Source organism: Heloderma suspectum, chromosome 3 (assembly GCF_057233095.1).
Source record: "Heloderma suspectum isolate Gila_16-S chromosome 3, 16-S_ref, whole genome shotgun sequence".
Taxonomy (NCBI): domain Eukaryota; kingdom Metazoa; phylum Chordata; class Lepidosauria; order Squamata; family Helodermatidae; genus Heloderma; species Heloderma suspectum.
In genome coordinates this window covers 5,763,129-5,790,647 of record NC_139460.1, presented here as the reverse complement: position 1 = coordinate 5,790,647, position 27,519 = coordinate 5,763,129, and the positions used below count along the sequence as shown (strand labels likewise).

The 27,519-nt window shown below is 47.5% G+C and overlaps 2 protein-coding genes across 2 annotated transcripts; one reads left to right on the top strand and one right to left on the bottom strand.

Moving 5' to 3' along the window:
* Positions 1–255: 255 nt before the first annotated feature.
* MRPL48 (mitochondrial ribosomal protein L48) lies at positions 256–23,866 on the top strand. Its single transcript, XM_084842389.1, has 8 exons — positions 256–370; positions 7,780–7,832; positions 8,315–8,358; positions 10,892–10,977; positions 15,232–15,404; positions 17,679–17,781; positions 18,672–18,761; positions 23,499–23,866. The coding sequence occupies exons 1-8, from the start codon at positions 350–352 to the stop codon at positions 23,571–23,573; spliced, it is 645 nt and encodes a 214-aa protein (XP_084698515.1). The 5' UTR covers positions 256–349; the 3' UTR covers positions 23,574–23,866.
* A 1,978-nt stretch (positions 23,867–25,844) lies between these two features.
* On the bottom strand, positions 25,845–27,508 carry COA4 (cytochrome c oxidase assembly factor 4 homolog). Its single transcript, XM_084842391.1, has 2 exons — positions 27,429–27,508; positions 25,845–26,325 (listed from the first exon to the last, which is right to left on the bottom strand). Exon 2 carries the CDS (start codon positions 26,313–26,315, stop codon positions 26,052–26,054), a length of 264 nt encoding a protein of 87 aa, XP_084698517.1. The 5' UTR covers positions 26,316–26,325; positions 27,429–27,508; the 3' UTR covers positions 25,845–26,051.
* Between the last annotated feature and the right edge of the window lie 11 nt (positions 27,509–27,519).

The window sequence follows — 27,519 nt, the reverse complement described above, 5'->3', positions numbered from 1 at the left end:
TGGACGGCTAAAATGGGATCCAAGGGAGACAAGGCTCCTTCCCCTGTTTTTAGCTCTGCTTTCCGTTCTTAACCGATCAGAGCAGCCGCTGGCAGGCGGATGCCACTGATTGGCAGCCGTGCAATCTCCCGCGGCCTCCAGCTCTTCTGCTGGAAGGCTACTGAAGCGAAAGGAGGAACAAAACTTGCGGCGGAACTGCATGTGAAGGAGCCAGGGAGCGAGGGGGGCACGTTTTGTCGCCGGACCCAAGGGACTGGGGGACGGGTGCGTGCGGGACCTATTCAGGCTCGTGCTTCTGCTGCGTCGCCGTGGTTACCGCCTGGAGGGTTGGTCGTCGCCGTTGGGGAGCATGAGCGCGGCTCTGGGCACAGTATGTACCCTTTGAGTGGGAGGCGGGGAGCGACGGGACGCTCCGTCGTTCTATTCGTTGTCTTTTCCCAGATCCTTTGCTTCGGTGTCTTACTCTTAGCCCTGTGGCCATATCCAGAATCCTTTGCGGTCTGTGATGTTAACTTAGGTTAATGCTGGGAGTTTAGCTGCCTTGATCATTGTGCTTGGACGAATGATGAGTGCCAGGGATTTTAGCTAAAGAAGCTTAGGCTATAATCCTGTACCCCAGCCTTCCCCAACCCGGTGCCCTCCAGTTGTGCTGGCTGGGAATTATGGGAGTTGCAGTCCAACCCATCTGGTGGGCACCGGATTGGGGAAGACTGCTGTACCCATTTATTGGGGAGTAAGCCCATTGGACTCATTGGGGCTTACTTTTGAGTAGATTGCGCTGGTTAAGCCGCTGTGGCTGTTTTCTTGAATGAATGTTCTACTTTGTAGGGATTGGGAGGGGAATCTGAGACCAGTGCTGGGGGCGGGGGGCATGAAAGGTTTTCATAGAATCATAGAGTAGTAGGGTTGGAAGAAGCCTATAAGACCATCGAGTCCACCCCCCTGCTAAGTGCAGGAATCATACTACCCTTATATAAATCTATTGTGCAACCACACTTGGAATACTGTGTACAGTTCTGGTCACCTCACCAAAAAAAGAATATTGTAAAGTCGGAAACAGTGCAAAAAAGGGCAACCAAAATTATCAAGGGGCTGGAGCAACTTCCCTACTAGGAAGGGTTACAACATCCTGGACTGTTTAGCCTAGAAAAAGAGCAAGTAATGGGAGACATAGTATATACATGTGGAGAAAGTGGATAAGGAGACATTTTTCTCCCTCTCTCAAAATACTAGAACCCGGAGTCATCCCATGAAGCTGATTGGTGGGATATTCAGGATAGTTAAAAGGAAATAGTTCTCACACAGAAGAACTATTAAACATAGTTAAACTATGGAACTCGCTACCTTGAACTGGAGTGAAGCAAGGTGGGGAAAGGAAGAGAGTTGTAACTGGTGGAGACATACCAGTTCCCTGGTAATCTGATGCAAGGCTTTGCAGTCTGCTTATAGAAGTGTATACAAGCAAACTAGCAAAAAACAATGTTGCAGTGTGTCCTTGCCTACTAACTTAAATGCTCCTGTTTATATTTTATATATTTAATTTCTTAATCACCCATCTGGCCAGGGTGTTCAGGGTGCCTCCCAGGCAGGCAGGCATGCTGTCTTCCAGAATTCTCCATTTCATCTTCCCTGCCCTTGGTTTTCTGTTTTTCTTTTTCTGGCTGGCATTCAACTAGGGTGGTCAGTTACACACCACCCAAAAAAGAGTTCATGCATCCTCCAAAAAGGGGATGAAAGAAAGTACAGGGTTGCATAAAATGTGCACATGCTTATTTATATGTATATATGCAAATTAGGAAATAATTACTAGAATTTAAATATACAATATATCTCACCTAAGTGGGGAAGACTGGGACCAGGTGATTTGTGTGCCTGTTTAGTCTTCAGGTGCTGCTAACTGTTGACGGGTAACTTCAAGGCCCCTGCTGCTTTCCCTTTTCATAGTTTTTATCAATAAACTGGACTTGGATTGGATAGTCCTTTAAACAGAGGATGCCTTCAAATAGAGGACTGTCTTCTGTAAGGTAGGACAGCTAGCCACCTTACATGGATAGTGAGTATGCTCAACCCTCACTGGATGGGTTTTGTGGGGTGGAGTTCCCCCTTAGTATTAAAAAAATGTTTTGCAAGCCTTGGGGTTACCCCAAGCGAGCTGATTTTTTTATTTTATTTATTTTAAACATTTTAACTCACTTTTCAGCTGAAAATGCTCCCAGAACAGTAAAAAACAACAACACACATACCATAAGGCAGTCCCTGTCCTCAGGTTTACAGTCTAAAAGACAGACACAAAAGGAAAAAGGGATGGGATATAGGAGGAAAAAAGCAAGCTCTGGCACCAATTCTTAAAGATGTAGTGCTGGATTTAACCTTTAAAGCCCTGAACAGCTTGGGGTCAGGTTACCTGAAGGAGCGTGTTCTCCCATATTTACCTGCCCAGACCCTAGGATCATTATCTGAAACCCTCCCCCAGGCGCCCCTGACTAGGTGGGTGGCTACAAGAGGTGGTGCAGCCCCATCTGTTGAGTGCTCTTCCCAGAGAGGCTTACCTGGCACCGCTGCTATGGTCTTTTTGGTGCCAGGTGAAGTCCTTTCTATTTTCCAGGCTTTTAAGGAATTTTAAGAAGTTTTTTTAGATCAGCTTCCCCCTACCTGGTGTCTTCCAGATGTTTTGTAGTTCAACTTCCATCAGCCCCAGCCAACATGAGGAGGGCTTTGGATAGAGGTGAATGCTCCTTCCTTGTTCTCCTCGACCTCTTAGCAGCTTTTGATACTGTTGACCACGGTATCCTCCTGGACTGCCTGGAGGGGTTGGGCATTGGAGACACCGTATTGCGGTGGTTCTGGTCCTTCCTCTCCAGCAGGTACCAGAGGGTAGCACTGGGAGAGGAGGTTTCAGACCCATGGCCACTCACTTTTGGGGTGCCACAGGGTTCCATCCTCTCCCCGATGCTATTTAACATCTATGTGAAGCCACTGGGGGCTATCATCAGGAGATTTGGGGTGCGGTGTCATCAATATGCGGATGACACGCAGCTCTACCTCCCATTCAAATCTTCACCAAGATTTGAATGAGGCCGTAGAATCCCTGTCCAAATGTCTGGAGATGGTGAGTGGCTGGACAGGGAGGAATAAGCTGAAGCTGAACCCTGACAAGACCGAGGTACTTTTGGTGGGAGACAAGAGGAGGCTGGGAGATGTAGACCTGGTGTTGAATGGGGTATGGCTACCCTTGAAAGACCAGGTCCGCAGCCTGGGGGTCATTTTAGACTCCCAGCTGTCCATGGAGGCTCAAGTGTCACTGTCAGCTGGACAGCGCTGTACCAGCTCCATTTGATACGGCAGCTGCGCCCCTACCTTCCCAACCATCCGCTCCCATTGGTAGTACATACCCTGGTCTCCTCTCGTCTAGACTACTGTAATGCGCTCTATAGGGGGTTACCGTTGAAGACGGTTCGGAAGCTGCAGCTGGTACAGAAGTGGTGGCTCGCCTGATTAAAGGCAGCTGTCAGCGTGATCACATCACTCCGATGCTGAAGGAGTTGTACTGGTTACCAGTTGTTTTCCGGGCCAAATTCAAGGTGTTGGTTTTGACCTTTAAAACCTTATATGGTTCCAGCCCAGCCTATCTTAAGGAGCGCCTCCAGCAACACCAGACAGGCTGCTTAACAAGATCAGCTTCGGATCGCCTTCTCTCTGTTCCATCAGCCAGGACAGCTAGGCCGGTGAGGACAAGGGAGAGGGCCTTCTCTGTGGTGGCCCCCACTCTAGGGAACTCTGCCATGCACCCTCTTTAATGAGCTTCCGTCGTGCATTAAAAACGTTGTTGTTCAGGCAGGCATTTGGGGCGGGTTAGGGTATTTTTAGAAATATGATGTCTTAAAGTAGAATTTTATTGTTTTAAAACTGTTGTATTGCTGTACATCGCCCAGAGTGGCTGGGTGACCAGCTAGATGGCGATTAAGAAATTCAATAAATAAATAAAAAGATCATGGCCAATATTCAAGAATGTTGGGAGTTGTAGTCCAAAACATCTGGAGGGCACCAGTGTGGCTGTTTTAGATCTTCACGCTATTCTAACCCTGTTGCTGGTTTTACTTTTGGTTTTATTATGTGCTGCTGGTGCTTTTATCTGACTTACTATTGTTTCCTCGTTACCTGGTATTTTATATTTTTAACTTGTGCATCACCCAGTCAACTTCAGATGTTCTTTGGTTTAAAATGTAATAAATAATGACCAGCTGAGATGGAAACAGTTCAGGTAGCCTAATGTAATGGCTGCCACTAAGTGACAGGGTGATACCTCCCTCTTCTTTCTCAGTGCCCCCATGTTGGCTCCAGTCCTGCCAACATGCACCATTTAAGAGTTTGCGAAGGAGTGATGAATTGCCTCTACTTGTGCTTTGCTTGTATAAAGCAAATATTATGACCTGGTGAGTCTCCAGATGTCTCTCATTTGAAACCCAGGAGTGATGGCCCTGAAGTTCCTCACTGTTAGGAGCAAGAGGGAGCATATAATTAAAACTTCTGTCCTGAAAAGCATAGCCCTTTTCCTAGCATCCTTTATGGAGCTTGGATGATAGTGTCTGCTGTTTGGTTAGGTTATGGGAAGTGAGATGGAGCTGGTAGTTCAATGGGCACTAATCTACATGACCATTTTATGTGATGCATACTGCTATTATTTGCCTATAACTTCTTAAGGATACATTCTTATGCATGCTTACTCGGGAGTAAGTCCTATTGATGGAGACAGAAATCCTCAATATGCCCCTGGCACCTGATAGACAGTGGTCCTAAATGCGGGAGCTACATTTCTAGCTAACAGATCTAATTGTCACTAACAGACCCATCCTCCTATATTCAAATTCTGATTCAATTAGAATCATAGAATCATAGAATAGTAGGGTTGGAAGGGGCCTACAAGGCCATCGAGTCCAACCCCCTGCTCAATGCAGGAATCCAAGTCAGAGCATCCCTGACAAATGGCTGTCCAGCCTCGTCTTAAAGGCCTCCAGTGTGGGAGAGCCCACCACCTCCCCAGGTAATTGGTTCCATTGCCGTATTGCTCTGACACTCAGGAAGTTTTTCCTGATGTTCAGCCGGAATCTGGCTTCCTGTCACTTGAGCCCATTATTCCGTGTCCTGCACTCTGGGATGATCAAGAAGAGATCCTGGCCTTCTTCTCTGTGACAACCTTTCAAGTACTTGAAGAGTGCTATCATATCTCCCCTCAGTCTTCTCTTCTCAAGGCTAAACATGCCCAGTTCTTTCAGTCTCTCTTCATAGGGCTTTGTTTCCAGTCCCCTGATCATCTTTGTTGCCCTCCTTTGAACCCTCTCCAGCTTGTCTGCATCCTTCTTAAAGTGTGGTGCCCAGAACTGGACACAGTACTCCAGATGAGGCCTAACCAGTGCTGAGTAGAGGGGAACTAGTACTTCCCGGGATTTGGAAGCGATGCTTCTATTAATGCAGCCCAAAATAGCATTTGCCTTTTTTGCAGCCACATCACATTGTTGGCTCATATTCAGCTTGTGATCGACGACAATTCCAAGATCCTTCTCGCTCGTAGTGTGGTTGAGCCACGTATCCCCCATCTTGTAACTGTGCATTTGGTTTCTTTTTCCTAGGTGCAGAACTTGGCATTTGTCCCTATTAAATGCCATTCTGTTGTTTTCTGCCCAGCACTCCAGTCTATCCAGATCACTTTGAATTTTGTTTCTGTCTTCCAAAGTATTAGCTATCCCTCCCAATTTTGTGTCATCTGCAAATTTGATCAGCATTCCCTGCACCTCCTCCTCCAAGTCATTAATAAAAATGTTGAAGAGCACTGGGCCCAGGACTGAGCCCTGCGGTACCCCACTCGTTACCTCTCCCCAGCTTGAGAAGGTCCCATTGATAAGCACTCTTTGAGTCCGATTCTGTAGCCAACTGTGGATCCACATGATCGTTGTTTCATCTAGCCCACTTCGAGCAAGTTTGCTCATCAGGATATCATGGGGCACTTTGTCGAAAGCTTTGCTGAAGTCGAGGTATATGATGTCTACAGCATTCCCACGGTCTACAAGGGAGGTGACTTGATCAAAAAATGAGATCAGATTTGTCTGGCAGGACTTGTTTTTGACAAATCCATGTTGGCTTCGAGTAATCACGGCATTGATGTCAAGGTGCTTCCAGATGGATTGCTTTATGATCTGCTCCAGAATTTTCCCAGGGATTGATGTCAGACTGACTGGTCTGTAGTTCCCAGGTTCCTCCTTTTTACCCTTTTTGAAGATAGGGACAACGTTAGCCCTCCTCCAGTCATCTGGCACTTCCCCGGTCCTCCATGATTTCTCAAAGAGAATAGACAGCAGTTCTGAGAGTTCTTCTGCCAGTTCCTTTATTACTCTAGGATGCAGTTCATCTGGCCCTGGAGATTTGAACTCATTCAAAGTAATTAGGTGTTCCTTGACCATATGCCTGTCGATCTCAAGCTGCAATCCTGCCCCTTCAGCCTGTACTTCGCCTTTGCCAGGGGGGTCATAGACCCTCTTTTGGGAGAAGACTGAGCCAAAGTAGGAATTGAGCACCTCTGCCTTTTCTTTGTCATCTGTTATCATTTTGCCATCCTTATTTAATAGCTGAACAACCATTTCTTTCCTCTGCCTTTTACTATGCACGTAGCTGAAGAAAGCCTTTTTGTTGTTTTTAGCATCCCTCGCTAACCTCACCTCGTTCTCCGCTTTAGCCTTCCTGACGCCATCCCTGCAATTCTGTGCTACCTGCCTGTACTCTTCCTTTGTTACTTGGCCTTCTTTCCACTTCCTATATGTGTCCTTTTTTGTTTTCAGGTCATCCCTAATTCTCAGAGTGCTGGTGCTTATGTAGCCAAAACGGCACCATCCACACATATGAAGGAGGTATCAATAGACTCAAGATAACCCCAAGGTTTCCAGAAGTATAAAAAAACCGTTAGGAAAAAAAACCTGAAGGGGGGAAGCCCAAAATACCCCAATGAAGACTGAGCATGGTCAGTGAAAATGAAATGTTGGGATGTGAGTGTGTGTGAGAGAGAAATAGAGTATCCCACACAGGAGCACTGCAATGTTTTGTTGCGGGACTACTTGACTGAACCTGAACCTGTTGCCAATGTGTTTCAGTGGATGGCCCCAGTTCTAGTATACTGAGATAATAATCTCTATGCATTTGTGCTCAGTTTAATTTAATTTATTTGAGATTTTATAAACCTCAGTCATGTCCCTGTGTAGTAAAATTCTCCCTAAGCTAACAAATGTTAGCTGCTTAAGCCTTCAGGTGCTGCATTCTTCTAATAACTAACTCCAGTCACCCCTCTCTGTACACTTTCTCCAGATCTGTTTCCTTTTTAAAGATTAAAATCCAGTGGATGGGATTTCATGTGCATTGATGTAAGTGAATGTGTATTATCTTGAGCTGAAAATAAGAGTGTGGCATCGAGAAGGACTTCAGCCTGATGTGTTCCCCATCCCCATGAATATTATTATGCTGTTGAAATGCGCACATTGAAGTGATGGAGTATGCAGGAAGAGAAATTGCAGTCATTGTCTTCTGGTTATTCTCTTATGAATACCAGCCTTTAGGGCTTCTGATAACACTTCCGAGGAGTTTGCTGATGGCTTGCAAATTTGGAGCTTCGAATGGGAGGTGTGCGCTAAATGAATTGCCAAAGAGCAACCCAGAGCCTTCAAAAGCTCTCTGCAGTCTTTCTTGCTTTATTTCAGGGGATTTAACTCTCCCCCCCCCCCCCCGCTATCGCACTAGGTACTGTGCCTGGGAAAGGAACCTTTTTTAAAAGAGACATCTGCATTAATCAGGTAAGATGACTGATATTTGGGCAGATATGGCATCTTTTGTCTCGTGTCCCGAGGAAATTTATCATTTATAGAAAGGTTGCACTACAGCTGGGGACTGTGGGCTGATTTTCAGGCATGTCTGTGTTGCAGTCTTCATTCAGTTGTTTACCACACAGCCAGCATGAGACATGGTACCAGGGAAAAGATAAAAATAACCTGATCCTCTGCCTATTTACCTGGAGTTCAATCCACTCTGACTAATGGGGCTTCTAAGTAACTGTACATGAGATTGCAACCAAGGGCTTTCTGTTGTGAATCCTTTTGCTTTGTGGCTACTGCCATTTGTACTGACTCCAAAGTTCCCTGTGCAGGCTGTTGGGGGAATCAGCCTGGGATCTTGTCATTATAGTTACACTGTTACTGGAGAACTTAAGAAGCTGCTGAAAAATATTGTAGGTGGAAGCTTCAACAAACTCTAACGATTATCATTCTTTTTCCTTTAGTGTTACCTTAAAAACATCAAGGAGGAATCCCATCTGTTCTGTAGGTAAGAATTTTATTTTTATTTTTTTAAACACCATCCGCGTCCTGTAGGAACCGTCTTTAGTGCTGGTAGCCTGGGGTGGAAAGAAAGTTATAATTTTTCTCTCCCTGGGAAGGGATAGAGTGGGCCTTACCCTGATAATGTTCACTTCATCATTATTTGCAAAAGCTATTAGGTGCTGCACAAAAATAGAAAACATCAAGTGCCTGCCCTCAAGTTCAAAACCTAAAAAAAGTTCACATAAACAAACAATTCAGGAATAGGGGTATGTACCCCTCCTTTTATTTGAGCTGAAGCTCAGATAATTTGGCCACCTCATGTGAAGAGAAAAGTCACTGGAAAAGACCTGATGCTGGGAAAGATCGAAGGCAAAAGGAGAAGGGGACAGCAGAGGATGAGATGGCTAGATAGCATCACCGATGCAATGAATATGAACTTGAGCACACTACAGGAGAGAGCGGAGGACAGGAAGGCCTGGCGTGCTATGGTCCATGGGGTCACAAAGAGTCGGACACGACTTAACAACTGAACAACAACAACAGCCCCTCCTTTTAACAGCAGTTTGTAATCATCATCATATGAAGAGCCCTGCAGGGTTGGACCAAAAGCTCATCTAGTCCAGTGTTCTGTTTCTTAGAGCAACCAAGCTGCTGTCCTTGGAAAGCCTACAGGCAGGACCAGTGGAGGATTGTGGTTGCGATGTCAGTGGGGTGAGGAATCCACTCCGGGTTTCATTCAGAACCAGTCAGAACTCTAAAGGAGCTTTCCAAGGAGTGAAGTATCAGGAATGCCCCTGTTGCCTTCTGAATCCTCCAATAGCCAGAATCAACACTCAGACAAAAGGGCTGCTTTCCAAGGCTTTAATTCCATTCAACCTAATGAAGCTTACAGATGCTAATTGCCTGAGACTCAGGGGAAATACAAAGGAACAGCCTAGTAGGGGTTTCTAAGAGTTAGGACATCAGTTGGTCTCCGTTTGGGGGAAAGCGCAGCAACGCTCTGAACTTAAGGAGTAGGAGGGGGAGGTCTCCCCCTCTCCTGTGGGACCTCGGGGCGCAGCTGTTGACGTCGAGCCAATCGGGCTGAGTGCCTAAGCTCGGCTCCCGCAACCTCTCACTTGTGCCTGTGCCTGTGCCTCTGCCTCACATCTAAAAGCTCAAGTTGTCCCTCCCTTTCCATGCCAGGGTCACTGCCGCTCTCAGGCATGTGAGCGGGGGGGGGCTCCCCCTCCAGCTGTGCCTCTGAAATCTGAGAGAGTTCCTCTCCCACTGATTGTATCTCCTCCTCAGAATCAGAGCTGCTTTGGGACTCTATGGGCTCAGATCCAACCCTGACATGAAGCCCCACTGACATTGCAGCCACCAGCCTCCACTGGTCAGGACATGAGGGCAATAGACTTCTCCTGCCATCTCCTCCTCCCTCGCTTTACCTCTTCTTTCAGTGAGATTTGGACTATGGCTGAAACGTACTAATTGTCTGATGCTGTATGTACTTACTTGCAAATAGGCACTATTGAACTCCCTGGGCAAATTGAACTTCAGAGTGAACATATGTATTTATTATATTTTTAATTGCCCACTGGCAAGTGTTCTCTGCACGCATTACCAGCAAACAAGCCTATAGGATTGTACATAAGGGTCTGTTGAACTGACACTTGGGTACAAAGGAAACTGCCTTATACCAGGTCAGGCTATTGTCCAGTCTACTCTGGTAGGCAGGGGTTCTCCAGGGGCTTGTGCAGGAAGAGGAACTGCTGGGGATTGAATTTGGGACCTTCTGCATGCAAAGCATGTGGTCTCCCACACAGCCACGGCCCCTCTCCTTGTGGGGCCTTAGGGCAGTGGGTTTAAATCTTCCTGCCTGCCTTCACAGGTAGATTTCTGTGCTGAGGAGCCCCTGCACATCTGCCCCTGAACCTCTCCGCATCTCACAGGACTCGGAGGTGTGTTCCAGGGTGAACACCCAGCTTATAAAGAGCCCCGGCCAGGCCTGCTGGGTCTTGCTATTGCCCCCCATGAACTAAGGGTGACTTGCTGCACATTGCAAGAGAAAGGTAGATGGTGATGGTCAAGCTGCATTTCCGGAAATCTTGTTTGCCATTTGATTTTTCATTCCATTTATTACATTTCCATACCACCCAATAGCCAAAGCTCTCTGGGCGGTTTATAGAGATTAGCCATTACCGATATTCTCATTGGGGAACCCCTGATAAGCTTACAAGGACCCCCCACCCCCGGGCTCGCAGGGCTGGACAGAAAGTAGCTCTCCAGATGTTTTGCACTTGCACTTGCACTTCCCACATTCCTGACCATTGGCCATGCTGGCTGGGGCTTCTGGGAGCTGATGTTCCAAACATCTGGAGATCTATCTCCTGCCCTCACTGGCCTTAGAGTACACTGAAGAGCACTGGATGAGCAGAATAAAGGTTCCTAAAGCATCCTAACCTTGGCTATGTCTTTACACCCAGAGCTCTGCTGTGGCTGCTTCACAGCGGGAGACTCTGGGCCTTCAAACAGTTCTGTTTTGTTTCCTAAAGGCAGCCCACTGCTGAACTGCCACAGGCACTACAGGTCCCAACCTACCCATGGCATCGGCCGGTTCAGACATCTGCTCCCCCCAGAGGTAAGCATATCCGATTGTAGACTCTACTGACTATGCAGCTTCTTCAAGATGGATTTCCAGAGACTGATGGGAAAGCACCTTATTTAGTGTGGACTCTGCAGTGCAAGAGATTCTCTGTGTTGGAAGGAGCCTGTTGTATTCCTTTATGCAGCACTATCGGGGCAGGGTACACTTTTAATAAGTAACATTTGACAAATCCTCATCTCCAAAGAGTTTACCATGTACCATTGTTGTAACTAATATTTTCCATTTCAACAGTTTGTTCTGCACTGAATTGATTATTTTATTGAAGCTTATCCATGCAACAACTTACACAAAATGCAATAAATATCACAATAACGATAATTTACCAAAGAAATATAGGATTGGGGGAGGAGAGGAAGGGAACAGATATAAAATTCCCACAAAATATAATCAATTTATATTACAAGACAAGAGATTTCAGCATAAGGCACATTCAATAACATTATTTCAGACCCCATTTTTGACAGCTACCATTTCCCTCCTCTCTGTTTCAACACCTGTCTCTCTTTTTAAACATGTTTTGCTCTGCAGAGTGGTGAAAATAGTTAAGCTGCCTGAATTGAGTCGTGTGCTGTTGGTGGCAGTGTTGAGGGAAAAGGTGGTCTGAAACTTTTTGAGAGAACTAGCATTCTGAAAGGAGACTGTTGTAATTTGGAAAGATAATGAACCAATAATTCATCTGGGCAGGGTGCCTTGAAGGCAGAGGCTGAAATAGGAGCCATTTATCCTAGTTTGTCAAGGGTCTTCTGGAAAGATTTGAATTGTGCTAAGACAGTTCAATCCCCATAGTGGGAATCTGCTGAATTGCGTCTTCTGGATGGGTAAAGGAAGTGCGACTGGAAGTTTGGCAGAAGCAATCCAGAACTGCAGTTGGGGAGCAGAGCAATGGTTGGGTTCTTGAAGAGGCAGAGGCCGTGTTCGCATGTAACGCTAAACCATGTTGTAACACCGCCTTCTCCAACCTGGCGCCCTCCAGGTGTATTGGGCTGCATAATCTCTGGCTAGGATGGTGGGCCATGAGCATGTAGGAGCTGCAGCAGATGCTCTCCTCCCACCCAGCCCTCTTCCCCTCCTCCCACGTGGCCAGGAAGAGGACCTTGGCAGCTTCTGCTTTCAGTTTCTTTGAAGCTAGCTTGTGGTGTCGTCCAGACCACGGGTTGTGGTTTAGCAGTGACTACAGTCAGTTTCAAAACAAGCCAAACTCAAGCTGCCTTGTTGAAACTAACTGTAGTTGCTGTTAAACCATGATCCCGGGTTGAGACAGCACAAGCCAGCTTCAGGGAAAACTGAAAGTAAAAGTTGCCGAACTCGTCTCCCTGGCCATGTGGAAGGAGGATTGGGGGGTGCATCCCAACCCTCCTTCCACCACCCCACCATTCCCACAGTGCGGCTGGAATTTGGAGGGTGCACCTTGTTTCCCAGCAGAAAGGGGCTCCGCACAGCCCACCAAACAGCTATCAGGAGCTTGATTCTACTGAGATTTTGACTGCATGGCCACTTGCAGTAGGGGAGGGGTGCGGCTCTTGCAATGTTCTGTGGGGGCCAGTGAGGCCCCCCAAAGTTGTCTACCCCTGAGTGAGACGGCTGTTGTGTTGCACTGTGGGAAGAAATCACAGCTGTAATCGACAGCCTGCCAAGCCCCTGCAGTCAAGAAAGAGGGTGCCTGCAGTTCACCAGGGGTCATTCACAGGAAGCCAGAGTACCATGCTGGTCCTAAAACGTTCTTCATGGACTTTGCAACAGACCCAGGAGCCGGTTCCTCCTACCACCACAGACACATGCTCCATACATCCCTGTGTCAGGGCAACCTGATTTTTAAAGCTTCCCTGAGTCACCCTTGTGCTGTCCCAGACTTCCACCACATGGTCCCTGTTCTGGGGTTGCCTGCAGCTGTGTCCACCTTGTGATTCCTGCCAAAGAGTGAACCCCCTTCAGCCAAGCTATTCAATCCTTTCTGAGGAGGGCACACCAGATGGGATTGCTCATTCCCTGCCACCAGCCCAGGGCAGAGCCACCTTGTTCCACAATACTTGTTTTCATGGTCGCTATCAATAATGTTTATTGGACCTGCTCCTGTCTCTTTAGCAATGGCCCAACATGCAGAAATTAAGCAGATGAAATGTTGGTGGACATAAAGATGAAACAATGGGCACGTTTCACCTGCTTGTTTCCTTTCTGTCAGATTGCTATGAAGCCTGAGAGCAGGGCTGACTAATTGCTTGTCAGCATGAGCTGTCACACCCCAATGGGTCAGACCATTCAGCTTCAGTGAACTTCTCATGTTCCCCTTCAGAGATTTTCTTTTTTTGGCTTTTTAATTTTTAATTTTTTAAACAACACAGGGGTTTGCAAAAACCCATTTAACAGTTCATTCAATCCAGTCATCTCAAAACAGAAATGTGCATCTGGCATTATTAAATTAATAATGCTGAACTCAATAAATGGTAACCAATGAGTCCTAAAATGCTCCAATTTTTGACTTTTTTTCTTTTGTCCTTACATATGAAGCAAGCTTGGCCATTGCTGCAAAATCCTATACCTTTGCTCTCTATTTTTGCTATCTGGAATTTTTGACAGCTTCCAGTATTTTGCAGACATGAATCTAGCAGCTGTTATCATGTAACAGTTAATTCATAATGCTCTTTACATATAAAAGTTTTAGTATAAGTCAAAAGTAATGGGTCCAATCCTATAGTATAGCCTAATATTTTTTCAATTGTAATTTTTCTTTTTCCAGATTGTTTTTTTTTACTGGGCACAGCCACCACATATAATAAAAATCACTTTGACTTTTAGAACATTTCCAAGGATTATAATTCTTATTATTTTTGGTTATTATCACAGGGAGCAACATACCACCCAACTATATTTTTTTCCTCTAATATTCATATATGAAGAAGTGAATCATCTCTGGATATAACTTATCTTGTCTGAAGGCACAGCTCTGCATCATCTACTGCTCCTCAGTTAGAGCAGCCTTCCCCAACCTGATTCCCTCCAGATGTGTTGGATTCCAATGATGGGAATAAGAGAAATTGCAGTCCAACACATCTGCTTGGGGGTGGCTTATGTGGAGAGAGGGTGAGGGTGAACAGCTGCAAAGCTCCTTTATCTGGGTCCTTCCTCTCCATCCCTGGCCGGTAGTGCTTGGAGAAGGGAGTAAGGAGCATGCAGTCAGACAACTAGCCACCCAGCTGCCAGCAGTCAGAGAACAGAGATGGGGTGGAAGGCGATAGAATTAGTCCCAGTGACTGAATGGGAACTGGATCAAGTGGGGAGGGTATGCTGCTCCAGAGCAATGCTGGCTGTTGGAGGGAGCTGAACCTGCCCCACTGGAATTTTTATTTTATTATTTCATGTTAGCTGTTTTGGGGATGTTAGGCTCCCAACTGACCCAAGCCCAGGGGAGACCTCTTCGGAGTATTTTGATCCCTCAGCACACCTCACTCCCTCAGAAGACATGGGGCAACCTGAAGAGCCTGGATGCAGGGATGCTTCACTTGAGAATCCAAAGAACCCCTGTAAGCCCATCCCAAGTCCTGCTGGGGTTCCTGACTCTCCGCCCTTGTCCCATGACTTTCCAGAGCACCAGCAGCGACAGACCAGGTGGGATGCACAGAGTTGTCAGAGCACCTGCCTTGCTGCCAGAAGACCCTTTCTCCCAGGGTCTACTGAGGTGGAGGAAGACCCAGCTGTAGCCAATGAAGAAGCAGAGCCAGCTGCAACTGGTGAACCAGGGTCAGCAAGTGGATAAGCCCTCAGTCTTCACCTGGACCTTGGCTGGGATAATGGCCCACATTGAGCTAGCGTGCTCAGGTCGGGTGGCTCCTCTTGGATTGAAAGGCAGGGATAGAAATGAAATCATAATTTAGGGCTGAGTCCCTGTACCTTTCAACAGTTGTATGGAAGAGGGAATCTTGGCAGGCTCAACTTATGGGAAAAGCAGGACCCACTGAAATTCTCTCCACAATTGTTAAGGGTGCCCTGTTGTCCTTTGTATCTGATTTCAGAGAACCTAGCTGTAGAGTTGAAGCTTGAGAAATGCATCCTCAGCTTCGTGTCCTACTTACGCCTGCCCCCTTCCTCTAAACACACACACACACACACACACACACACGCACGCTCTCTCTCACTGTCTCTCTCTCTCTTGGGTTCTGGGTTAGGAAAGAGCCATTTGTGGTTACAATGTTCCCAGATGCATTTAAGAGGACTCTGCTTCTTTCTCTGCAGGTTTCCAAGAAAAAGAGGGACCGCATACAAATGAAGGAGATTGATCCTGGGACAGAACAGGAGTATGGAGTCTTGAACATAGTGATGACAGGCTATGACATGACCCTAGTGGAGCACTATGCTCAGTACATTCACAAATTCTGCAGCCAGCTGGCTGTCAAAGTGGAGGAAAGGTATAATGCCGGGTGGCAGCATGTGGGATCTGTGTTATGAGCCTGATGAAGTTAGGAAATTGTGGGGGTGGGGGTGCTTTCCCTAGTGCTGGATTTCTGAGAGCTGATCTACGCATGCTGCAGAATCATGTGATGCACGTTTACCTGGACCGAACCATTTCAGACTGGAGGTTGGGAAGCCGCATTTTTACAGTGCTCCCACATACCAAAATAAATAAATCCCTGCACTTAGAAAACTACCATATAGAGGGGGGGTGGAAATGGCTTTTTAACATGAGTCATCCCTGCCCCCACTGCACAGTCTGAAGTGGTGCAGTCCGGGAAGACCTGTGTCCCATGAATTCTGCTTATGTATTAGTATATAGAGCCCCAGCAAGCCCTGGCTCCCTGCCACATAAGAATTGGAAAGACATAGTGCTCTGAAAAGGACTGTAGAAGTCAACCTTATCTTTAATAATTTGCCCAAGGAAAGGCTAACGTGTTTGAGGCTTTTTAGTTTAGAAAAAAGGACAATTAACCAGCAGATGGGTTGTGGGGGAGGTATGATAGAGACTTAGAAACTTATACATGGTGTGCAGACAATAGGCAGACATTTTTCTCCTTCTCTTGTGGCACAAGAGAATTTGGGGTCTCCCAGTGATGTGGGTTGACCATAGATTTAGCACATCATTGATCTGTAGAATTCATTACTGCAGTTGGTATGGGTGACCACTGGCTTGGTGGCTCTAAAAGGGGACTGGACAAATTCATAGGTCTGTCAATGGCTATTAGGCATTGTAAGTGGGACCCAGAAAACAAAATTGCAGTATATCCCTGCTGCCCATATGTGTGTGACTTGAGCAGGGGGTCTGAAAAATCAAATGTTCGCATCAAAGATGGGGTTTCCTGTTCCAACTTGGGTCTGTCCTCATGTGGAAAATTAATTTATTTTGGTTTTTGGATGTTGGAAAGTGCAGCCAGTCTGCACGCAAGTCAGTGGAGCATGAGGCTTCTGCATGCAACTGAGCCTGGGATTAGGAGGTGATCAGAGGGGACAATTTTAAGTAGATCGGCCTGTGCTGCAATCTTCCTTGGGCTGGAAGATATTTGACTGGGGATGCGAACCAGCTTCAGCCCCCCTGGCCCGCAATATTAACAGTGGGCTACATTTCAGGGCTGCCATAAACTACAATCATGTTTCTAGCCCTTAATGCTGTGGGATAGCCTGGTCAAATCTTTTAAACCAGAGAGGAGGCTGAGCAGGGGTCAGTGTTTAGCTCCGGGGTGGGCAACTGTGGGGGATTCACCACCCAGTCCCCCTGCCCCCCTAGTGGGCCGCACTTCTGCCTCTGACAGCAAAAAAGGGAAAAACAAGCAAAATGTGTCCTTATTAGGGCTCCGAAGCATGGATTTTTTAAGCCACTGCACCATGAATTTGTTGGGGGTTGGGTGTCCCATGCAGCCAATGGGCCAGGTGTTGCCCATCCCTGGTTTAGCTCTCCTCCCCCATGATGATAGGGTGGCCAGATGCAAAAGAGGGTGGGGCTCCTCACCTTGAATGGTTGTGTAGGAAGGAATTTCAGCTGGTGTGCCTTGCATGACAAGTTACACCTGTTGAACTTCCCTCTTCTGCACAGCTGTTGAAGGTGCAAGAGGAGCCTTGTTCCCTTCTACATCTGGGCACCCTACTTGAGGACTAGAAACAGAGGAGCTTATACAAAACATGTGCACATTTGCATCATTTAAGGAAGTGGCCAAATTCTGCTTTTCTTCGCATACGCCCGATTGAAGCCCACCCATGGAACTTCATGGCTGAGCAGGGATTTCGGTCAGATCTCCTGAAGCTACACCCAATCAAACCATCTCTGTGTGAGATAACGGTAGACTGATTATCTTAATGGGCAATCTGTGATATACGTGTTTGTTTTCTTTCTTTGACCCACTGTAAGCCTTTGGGAGGAGGCCCATAAATAAACTACACCGTCCTGATTTTTGCAAAATCTATCTTCAGGGCAAATCCGCCCCCCCCCCCCCAGCCATTTTGTTGACCCAGAAGTAGGAGTTTAGTGCAAACAGGCCTGATTAATGTAGGCAGCTTTGCTCCATTTAAGGGAGGCAGCCAATCTCATTTGCATCACTAATTTGTTGCAGGAAGGCTCCCTCAGGAGCCTCGTTCCCCCAGGCTAAAGTTCATTTCTTTCTGCTGAATACTGTAAAAAGCCACAGTTCCCCCTCCCCTCACCATCCTTTCTCTGGTTTTCTGGAATGCTGATGGCTGGTCTACTCTTTCTACAGCTATGCCATGCCCACAAAGACCATGGAGGTGTTGTTAACTCAGGAGCAAGGATCCAAGCTGCACCTGGATGCCATTCTTACATCCCACCAGCGTGTTGTTCAGGTAGGTAGGTAGGTAGGTAGGTAGGTAGGTAGGTCTTGTCTGTCTTTCCCTTTTTTTTTTTTAACTAGTATTTTAATATCATGTAGTCCTGGAGTCCTCTCCCACCATGTAACGTTTGCTCTTTTAGGTGTGGGTAATCATATTGATTTCTCAGCTCCTTCCTTACTTCTGCAGTCCAAAATATCAGATGGTCATCTTGCCAGAGGGTGGGGCGCAGGTGGGAGGAATGTATTTCACTGAACAACCTCCTGCCTTTTTTGGCAATCCTGTTTCTGCACTTTGACCCCCTCCGCCCTAATGGTATGAGCTAGACCTGAAACAAAATTTTGCAGGAATTTTGTATTTGGCAAATTTTCCACATTTTGGAATCTGTATCGTCAAAACATGAACTTGAGCACGCTCCGGGAGAGAGCGCAGGACAGGAAGGCCTGGCGTGCTATGGTCCATGGGGTCACGAAGAGTCGGACACGACTGAACGACTGAACAACAACAATCGTCAAAACTCATCATTCTGATTTCAGAACTGAAATTGAACATCAGTGTTGACTTTTTTAAAAAAATTGAATGCTGTTCTTTTCCTAAATGCTGTCGCCAGTCACCAGTGAAGACAGTGTGGTATAGTGGATAGAATGTTGGATTTGAACAAGAAACATTTGTATTAAATGGGGCAAGCCCCATGTGTGCTTTTTGGAGGAAAGGTGGATACAAATGTAATAAATAATTGCCTCTTTCCAAACCAATGACAGAACTGTCTGAGTGTACTAGTGTTACGCTATCCTTTTGTTCCTGCTGGAAAAGGATTCTTTATCTTATAATGTGCTGGTAGCATAATGGGTCTAATTTGTTTCTTTGTTGGTTTCACTCCTCCTTCCTCCCTCTCCTCTCCCCAGATCAGAGGTTTGACTGCCACATTTGCTCCAATTCTCTTGGAAATTATTCAGAATAATCAGCCTGAAGGAGTCCATCTGTTAGTGAAAGAGGTATGTGGATTCTTACTGAAGCATTCACAATTTAGGATTGTGCTCCTGACTTTGACTTTTTAACTGACAGGGCCATCCCTACCATGGGGTAGAGTGATTCAGTCACCCCAGGGAGGAGAGTTTATGTGTCATAAAGGGCAGCAAATTGTTTTCTATTTACTGCCAGGGATGGACTTATGGGATTTTCTGTCTCATGTACCAAAGTAACTTGGTTGCCTCTGGATACTGTGCACCTTGATTTGGGTAGGTCCCCTTCATGGATCACTGCCTTGTTGTGGCGAAGGGGCTTGCGTAACTCAGTGAAGCCATAAGCTATGCCGTGCAGGGCCACCCAAGACGGACAGGTCATGGCAGAGAGTTCTGACAAAATGTGGTCCACTGGAGAAGGAAATGGCAACCCACTCCAGTATTCTTGCCAAGAAAACCCCATGGAACGTATCACAAGGCTAAAAGATATGACGCCGGAAGATGAGCCCCTCAGGTTGGAAGGTGTCCAATATGCTACTGGGGAAGAGCAGAGGGTATTTCCAAGTAGCGCCAGAAAGAGTGAAGCGGCTGGGCCAAACCCGAAAGGACACTCAGCTGTGGATGTGTCTGGCGGTGAAAAGAAAATCCGATGCTGTAAAGAACAATATTGTTTAGGAACCTGGAATGTCAGATCAATGAATCAAGGTAAGCTGGAGGTGGTCAAACATGAGATGGCAAGATTGAACATCGACATCTTGGGAATCAGCGAACTCAAATGGACAGGCATGGGCGAATTTAATTCAGGTGACCATCATATCTACTATTGTGGGCAAGAATCCCTTAGAAGAAATGGAGTAGCACTCATAGTCAACAAAAGGGTGAGAAAAGCAGTACTGGGGTACAATCTTAAAAATGATAGAATGATCTCAGTACGAATCCAAGGCAAACCATTCAACATCACAGTAATTCAAGTCTATGCCCCAACCACTGAGGCCGAAGAAGCTGAGGTTGATCGGTTCTATGAAGACCTACAACACCTTCTAGAACTAACACCAAAAAAAGATGTCCTCTTCATCATAGGGGATTGGAATGCTAAAGTAGGAAGTCAAGAAATCACCGGGATAACAGGCAGGCATGGCCTTGGTGTACAAAATGAAGCAGGACAAAAGCTAATAGAGTTTTGCCAAGAGAACATGCTGATCATAGCAAACACTCTTTTCCAACAGCACAAGAGGCGACTCTACACATGGACATCACCAGATGGTCAATATCGAAATCAGATTGATTATGTCCTTTGCAGCCAAAGATGGAGAAGCTCCATACAGTCAGTAAAAACAAGACCTGGAGCTGACTGTGGCTCAGATCATGAGCTGCTTCTTGCAAAATTTCGGCTTAAATTGAAGAACGTCGGGAAAACCACTAAACCGTTCAGGTATGACCTAAATCATATCCCCGATGAATATACAGTGGAGGTGAGGAATAGATTTCAGGGATTAGACCTGATAGACAGAGTGCCTGAGGAACTATGGATGGAGGTCCGTAACATTGTTCAGGAGGCAGCAACGAAATCCGTCCCAAAGAAAAAGAAATGCAAGAAAGCCAAGTGGCTGTCTGAGGAGGCTTTACAAGTAGCTCACGAAAGAAGGGAAGCGAAAAGCAAGGGAGAAAGGGGAAGATATACCCAACTGAATGCAGAGTTCCAGAGAATAGCAAGGAGAGACAAGAAGGCCTTCTTAAATGAACAATGCAAAGAAATCGAGGAAAACAACAGAATGGGAAAGACTAGAGATCTCTTCAAGAAAATTGGAGATCTCAAGGGAACGTTTTGTGCAAAGACGGGCATGATAAAGGACAAAGAAGGCAGGGACCTAACAGAAGCAGATGAGATTAAGAAGAGGTGGCAAGAATACACAGAAGAACTATACAGGAAAGATCTGAATGTCCCTGATAGCCATGATAGTGCGGTCACTGAACTTGAGCCGGACATCCTCGAGAGTGAAGTCAAGTGGGCCTTAGGAAGCATTAGTAACAACAAAGCTAGCGGAGATGACAGTCTCCCAGCTGAGCTATTTAAAATCCTAAAAGATGATGCTGTTAAAGTGCTGCACTCAATATGCCAACAAATCTGGAACACTCAACAGTGGCCACAAGACTGGAAAAGGTCAGTTTACATTCCAATTCCAAAGAAGGGCAACGCCAAAGAGTGTTCAAACTACCGCACAATTGCGCTCATTTCACATGCCAGCAAGGTGATGCTCCAAATCCTACAAGCTAGGCTTCAGCAGTATGCGAACCGAGAACTACCGGAAGTACAAGCTGGGTTTCGAAGAGGCAGAGGAACTAGAGATCAAATCGCCAACATTCGCTGCATCATGGAGAAAGCAAGAGAATTCCAGAAAAACGTCTATTTCTGCTTCATTGACTACGCTAAAGCCTTTGATTGTGTGGATCACAACAAACTGTGGCAAATTCTTAAAGTGATGGGAGTACCAGACCACCTTACCTGTCTCCTGAGAAACCTGTACGAGGGTCAAGAAGCAACAGTAAGAACCAGACATGGAACAACCGATTGGTTCAAAATTGGGAAAGGAGTACGACAAGGCTGCATATTGTCACCCTGCTTATTTAACTTATATGCAGAGTACATCATGAGAAATGCCGGATTGGATGAATCAGAGGTCGGAATTAAGATTGCCGGGAGAATTATCAACAACCTCCGATATGCAGACGATACCACCCTAATGGCAGAAAGCGAAGAGGATCTCAAGAGCCTCTTGTTGAGGGTGAAAGAGGAGAGTGCAAAAGCTGGTTTGAAACTCAACATTAAAAAAACTAAGATCATGTCATCTGGCCCTATCACTTCCTGGCATATAGAAGGGGAAGAAATGGAAGCAGTGACAGATTTTACTTTCTTGGGCTCCAAGATCACCGCAGATGGTGACTGTAGCCATGAAATTAAAAGACGCTTGCTCCTTGGGAGGAAAGCTATGGCCAACCTAGACAGCATAGTAAGAAGCAGAGACATCACCTTGCCGACAAAGGTCCGTCTAATCAAAGCTATGGTTTTCCCAGTAGTAATGTATGGCTGTGAGAGCTGGACTCTAAGGAAGGCTGAGCGCCGAAGAATTGATGCTTTCCAACTGTGGTGCTGGAGAAGACTCTTACGAGTCCCCTGGACTGCAAGGAGGTCAAATCAGTCCATCCTAAAGGAAATCAACCCTGAGTGCTCATTGGAAGGACAGATAATGAAGCTGAAGCTCCAATATTTTGGCCACCAAATGCGAAGAGAAAACTCCCTGGAAAAGACCCTGATGCTGGGAAAGACTGAAGGCAAAAGGAGAAGGGGACGGCAGAGGATGAGATGGCTAGATAGCATCACGGATGCAATGAATATGAACTTGAGCACGCTCCGGGAGAGAGCACAGGACAGGAAGGCCTGGCGTGCTATGGTCCATGGGGTCACGAAGAGTCGGACACGACTGAACGACTGAACAACAACAACTGTGCACCTTGATTTGGGTAGGTGGGGCGCTATGTGCTGCTCTGCCTCAGGCAGCACAATGGTTTGGGCTGTCCCTGCTAGGTGTCATGACAGTAAGTTCTGAGATGCACATGACCTTACCCCCTTGCCTACATGCACACAGTACTGGACACCTCTTCACAATCACATCCCTGTGAAGAAGTGTGTCTGCACTTACAGGGCAGAGGAATCTACTTTGGGCTCAACATATTTGCTGTGCTCCCATACCCCAGATAGGCTCAAGGGCCACCTCAGACTGTACCACCAAAATGTGGCTGCAAAAAGTACCAGAGTTGAGCAAAATACACACGTGCTGCCAGCAGTTGCAAATGCTGCATGTGCATTTAAATAGCCAAGTTTCCCTGTGATAAGCACAGAAGGGATGGTGGGGTGGGCTGTTTTCTGATTGGTGCTGGGCCATGCAATAGCCATGCTGGCTGGGGATGATGGGAGTTTCAGTCCAATACCTCTAGAGGGCACCAGGTTGGGGAAGGCTGCTCTAGATCTTTTAATTTACTATCCTCTGTTCAAGAAATTGCAGTCTTTGGAATTTTGCTTGCATAATTTTTGCCTAGAAAGCCTTTTTTCCCCACAACCAGACCAGATGCTTAATGGCTTGTCCTCCTTTTCTTCCTGCCCTTAATTTATGCACCATCAGGCACCCACTACCTAATAAATCCCAGGCAGCCCCGTGAAGCAGAACCACAGCTGAGGGAGAGCAGGCTGGCTTCAGTGCTTTGGGAAAGGGTCTGTTCAATGTATTCTGCATCTCCCTGCCTTTGGTGCACAGGCATGAGGAGATCTGCATGAGTCTTGACACTGGGAGAAAATCTGCTTTAAAGAAATGTGTTTCTGTCCTCGTATTTCCCAAACTTAATCATGCTTTTTAAAAAAATCTCTTGACAATGGAGGTGTGCTATGCAAGCCTTACTTTTAGAGTGTGTGAGAGCAAGAATCTCTCCCTGCCCACCACCTACCAGCCATCTCTTTATTCCTCGTGGGATGCAATTTTGGTCTCTGATCCCATATAAAATGTGGAAACCTATAGCAGTGCCCAATCTCTGAAAAACGTGTGGGAGAGCTTCTGGTATGTCTTGCCATAACTGCTGTTCCCTGGCCCCCCTCCCACCTGTCAGCTGTGTGGGGAAATTCAAACATAATTATCTTTGTGGGGCGGGGCACCTGCCCCGCTAATCTCTGCTTGAAGACCTGTTCATGATCTTCTGCTGTTTCTGTGTTCCCTTCCGCAGCATACGGAGGGTGACTTCAGAATCCGACTGAAGGGTCGTCCAGAACTGGAAGAGCTGCTTGCCCAAGTGAGCTGAGCCAAGCTGGTGGCTCCTTACAAATATCAATTTTTTACATCAGGGTTTGGGTTGATCTAGCTGACTTTCTTGCTGCTTCCCATGACACTGTGGAAACAAATTTCTGTATTTGCTGGAAAAGCTCCCTCTGCCACCATGGGCCTTTTTTCAGTAATAAATCGTGAAAATCTTTGTGGAGTGCTGCAGCGTGTAGCGATTTGAGTCTGTGTCACTGGAAACAACTGCCCAGAGAACATTAGTTATTGGGCCAATTAGATATGTAATAAATATAGGGCCATTTTTGCAGCTGGGATTAAACCAGTGTTCCTGACATCACTTGCACCCATTCAGATTTCCACTTGGCAGGATCTACATGGTTAAGAATTAGAGTATGCTTCCCCATCCAGGTGCCCTCTAGACATGTTGAACTGCAACTTCTATCATCTCCAGCCAACATGCTGGCTGGGGGTGTTGGGAGTTGCAGTCCAACACAGCTGAAGGGTGCCGGGTTGGTGAAGGCCAGGCTGGAGCATGCTCATCCTCCAAAATGCTTCTTGACACCTGAGTGCCACTTAGTGGATAGCTAAAGCAAACCTAAAGCTTGAAGCGCCAATTTCCATAAAAAGTTGTTGTTCAGGCAGCTGCGCCAGGAGTAGAAATGACCACAAATCTTGGTTTGCATGATGGGGAAAATCCAGGCAGACCCTTGAGCTGCTCTGCAAGAGGGTCTGTGCCATTAGGTTGCAAGTTCTTGCTCTATAACTTCATGTCCTTATGAAGTAACCCTGCTCTTTCCTTAACCCAGTGCTTCCCAGTTTCCTGGCCGGTTAAGGTCTGCTTTTTCAGAATTAAAACTGAAGGTGTGCTTTTCCTTTTACACTTCAAAGGGTTTCACTTCTAGAGTGGAAATGTAAGAGCTACCTGTACACCGAAGAACTCACCCCTGGGATTCTGTGTGACTTAGGGCACAATCTTATGGCCGTTTGTCAGTGGCTAGATGGCCACAGGCTTGGTCCGTTCCCAGAGAACCGACCTCCACCCCCTCCTGTAGTGCCTCATAGGCAGCGTGGATCGGCTCCACACTTGGAAGACCACCGCGGAGCAGGGAAAACAAGGTGTTCCTGGGGGTGGGCCGGAGCGGGGAGGTCAGAAGTGCCGGTATGACACTTCCTGTGTGTCGTCCAGCTGCCCCTTCCCGCACTCCGATGTCCCACAATTAGACAGCCGAAATCAGCTGTCTAGCCACGAAAGCAGGGAAGCGGGAGCAGATCCACTACTCACTACTCCTCCCACCCTGCACTGGATAGGTGGTCGCCCCTGGGACTCAAGGTAACTGTTGATCCAGATAGGATCACTCCCTCCCTGTTCTAAGCATGAAGACAGCAGCTACGAGAACAGTCCTATAGACACTAGATACTGTCTAGAGGGCCATAGGATTTTTCAGTTCCCAGAAACCATGCTCCCCCACCCCCTCAGAGCTGGTGCAGTTCTTTCCATGCCAGCAACTTCTCTGCATTCGGGAACAGAATGAGAAGAGGGTGGTCCCAGGAGACCATGGAAGCCTCTTTACGAGCTTCCTATGCACCGCACAGCCTCCCCCCGCCGCCCTCCTGTTCTGATGCCCCCAGCTAGCCAAAAATGCAGGGCAGCCAGAGCATGGAGAGGATTTCCTCCATGCTTCAGCCACCCTGCATTGGATAGGCATCAGCCTCTGAGTTAGGAGGCTGACATCTATCTCCATAGGATTGTGCCTTAATTTTGTTTAATTAATGTAAAATTATTTTTAGGCCACCTTTAAGGATGGAAACCTGCATATCTGCACTGAAGTGGTAAAATGACCCAATTGCAGCCTCCATACAGAATTGCCCCGCCCCCAGCAGATGTCGACTGACTCCCTGCTCTTTCCTTCTTCCATTCAGAGCATTGGTGGGCAGCTGACCCTGGGGAAGGGTCTTTTGGGCTCAAGGAAATCCTTAACCCTTAGGAGCAAAAGGACTTGGGCCAGTTTGAACGATACATCTTTTGCGCATGGGAAGCATTGTGGGACAGAAGCACACTCTAGCTTCTGCAGTCAGCCCAGGGCCACAGGGAAGCTGCACCCTCTGCTTCCCAGGAATAACACCAAGCCAAGGAGGGGAGCAACCTGGCCCATCCATCAACCAGAGGAGGAGCAGCTGCAGGGAGCGAACTTTACCGATTTAATCTCTAGAATACCCTGGACTTCATTTCCAGAATGCTCCAAGAAAAAGATATCAATTCCATGTTTGTTTTTGGTGGGAAAATAGGTCACAGTTCTTCTGATAACAGCAAGAAGAATTTAGTGACATGATCACTGTAATAAGCCCCCACTGTGCACAAGCCTCTCTAGGTGGATTGCGCTCTTCCCATCTTGCTTTGAACCAGCAACAGCTTTCCCAGGAATCAGCTCTGCCCTGCTCTGGCTGTCCTTAAGCATTCTGCAGTGCAGAGGAATTGCCCATCTTGCCAGTTTGCCTTCTGTCAGCTGGTGGTCCGGTGCAGCTTCTGCCGTCTCTGCACCTCTTCCGCTCGCTGCTTCTGATACTCTCTCATGCAGTCCTTAAAGCTCTGCACTTGCTGTTGGCACTTGCGCCAGTCTTGGTGCTCGCCCATGCACTCCTGCACCGCGTAGTGGAAACTGGCGCAGCCGGTGCGCGAGATCATTTGATCAAAGGGATCTTCCTCATCCTCCTCTGCTTTCGATTTCCGGCTCCAGTTGTGACCGAAGGGGTTGGCACTGGACATCTCGGTGGATCTGGAGGGAGGGTAAGAGATAAGCATTTAAAAAGGGGGGGTGGGATAAGGGAAATGTCACTGACATAAATTTATTGCTCAGACAGTACCTACCACACTATTGGAGATGTAGAAATGCAGATGGAACAGAGCTTTAATGAGCTTCTGCCACGCACTGAAAACTTTGTTATTCAGGCAGGCATTTGGGGTGGTTTAGAGTATTTTTAAATAATGTTTAATGTAGAATTTTACTGTTTTAAACTGTACCATTGTACATCGGCCAGATGAGCGATTAAGAAATGAAATGAAATAAATAAACACCTCTTCAAAGATGGCACCTGCTGCGGCACACAAGTGTGTCCTCTGAACAAAGAATTTGGAGTGTGTCATTCAAGTGCAAATGTATGCAAATATAATCAATAAAGATGATTCATTGATTTGAAGCTGCCTTTAATGGAACAGCAGCCCTACATCCTACGGTCCAGCTCTCCGTTGTTTCGCCTTCTGTTCATTTCACATCATGAGAAGACAGGACACCCTGGCGAAGACGCTGATGCTAGGGGAAGTGGAAGGCCAAAGGAAGAGGGGCCGACCGAGGGCAAGGCGGATGGATGAGATTCTGGGGGTGGCGGGCTCGACCTTGGGGGAGCCGGGGGTGGCGACGGCCGGCAGGAAGCCCCGGCGCGGGCTGGCCCATGAAGCCCCGAAGAGTCGGAGGCGACTGAGCGAATGAACAACAACGGCAGGGAGGGGCGAGGGCGGCGATGCACGGCGCGGTCACAGGGGCTCTGCAGCGTTGCGCACGCAGCCGCTCCTCCGAGGAGCCCTGGCCGAGCGCCTCAGGCGGCCACCGGGAAGGAGCTTCACTGGCCGAGCTTCTGCCCATGCAAGCCGGGCGCGCCGGCAAGAACGCCGCCGGCAGCTGCAGCCCGCGGTCACCCCACCGAAGGGCGCCCAGGCTAGCAGGCTCCGCCGGAGCCCCCGCTCGCCGCCCCGGGCCTCCCTGCCGAAGGCTGTCCGCGGCCGCGCCTGCTTAGCTCCGGGCGCCCCGCGCGCCGGCCAACGGCCCCCGGCGCACCTGGCAGCCCCGCCCGCCGGGCCGGGCCGGCTCCCGCTCCCGCTCACCTGGGCCGCCGCCGCCCTCCGGCCCAGCCGCCCGCGGGGCACCGAAAGGGCCCACGCTGCGCCCCTGGTGGGCGGCGCCCGGGCCTTCCGG

What these genes read in the sequence shown, in the direction of transcription:
- MRPL48 (XM_084842389.1), top strand. Translation starts at nt 350, where the DNA reads ATGAGCGCGGCTCTGGGCACA. An exon ending in TGAGCGCGGCTCTGGGCACA is followed by an intron (nt 371 to 7,779) that starts GTATGTACCCTT and finishes CTATCGCACTAG; the next exon opens with GTACTGTGCCTGGGAAAGGA. An exon ending in GAATCCCATCTGTTCTGTAG is followed by an intron (nt 8,359 to 10,891) that starts GTAAGAATTTTA and finishes TGTTTCCTAAAG; the next exon opens with GCAGCCCACTGCTGAACTGC.
- COA4 (XM_084842391.1), bottom strand. Translation starts at nt 26,315, where the DNA reads ATGTCCAGTGCCAACCCCTTCGGTCACAACTGGAGCCGGAAATCGAAA.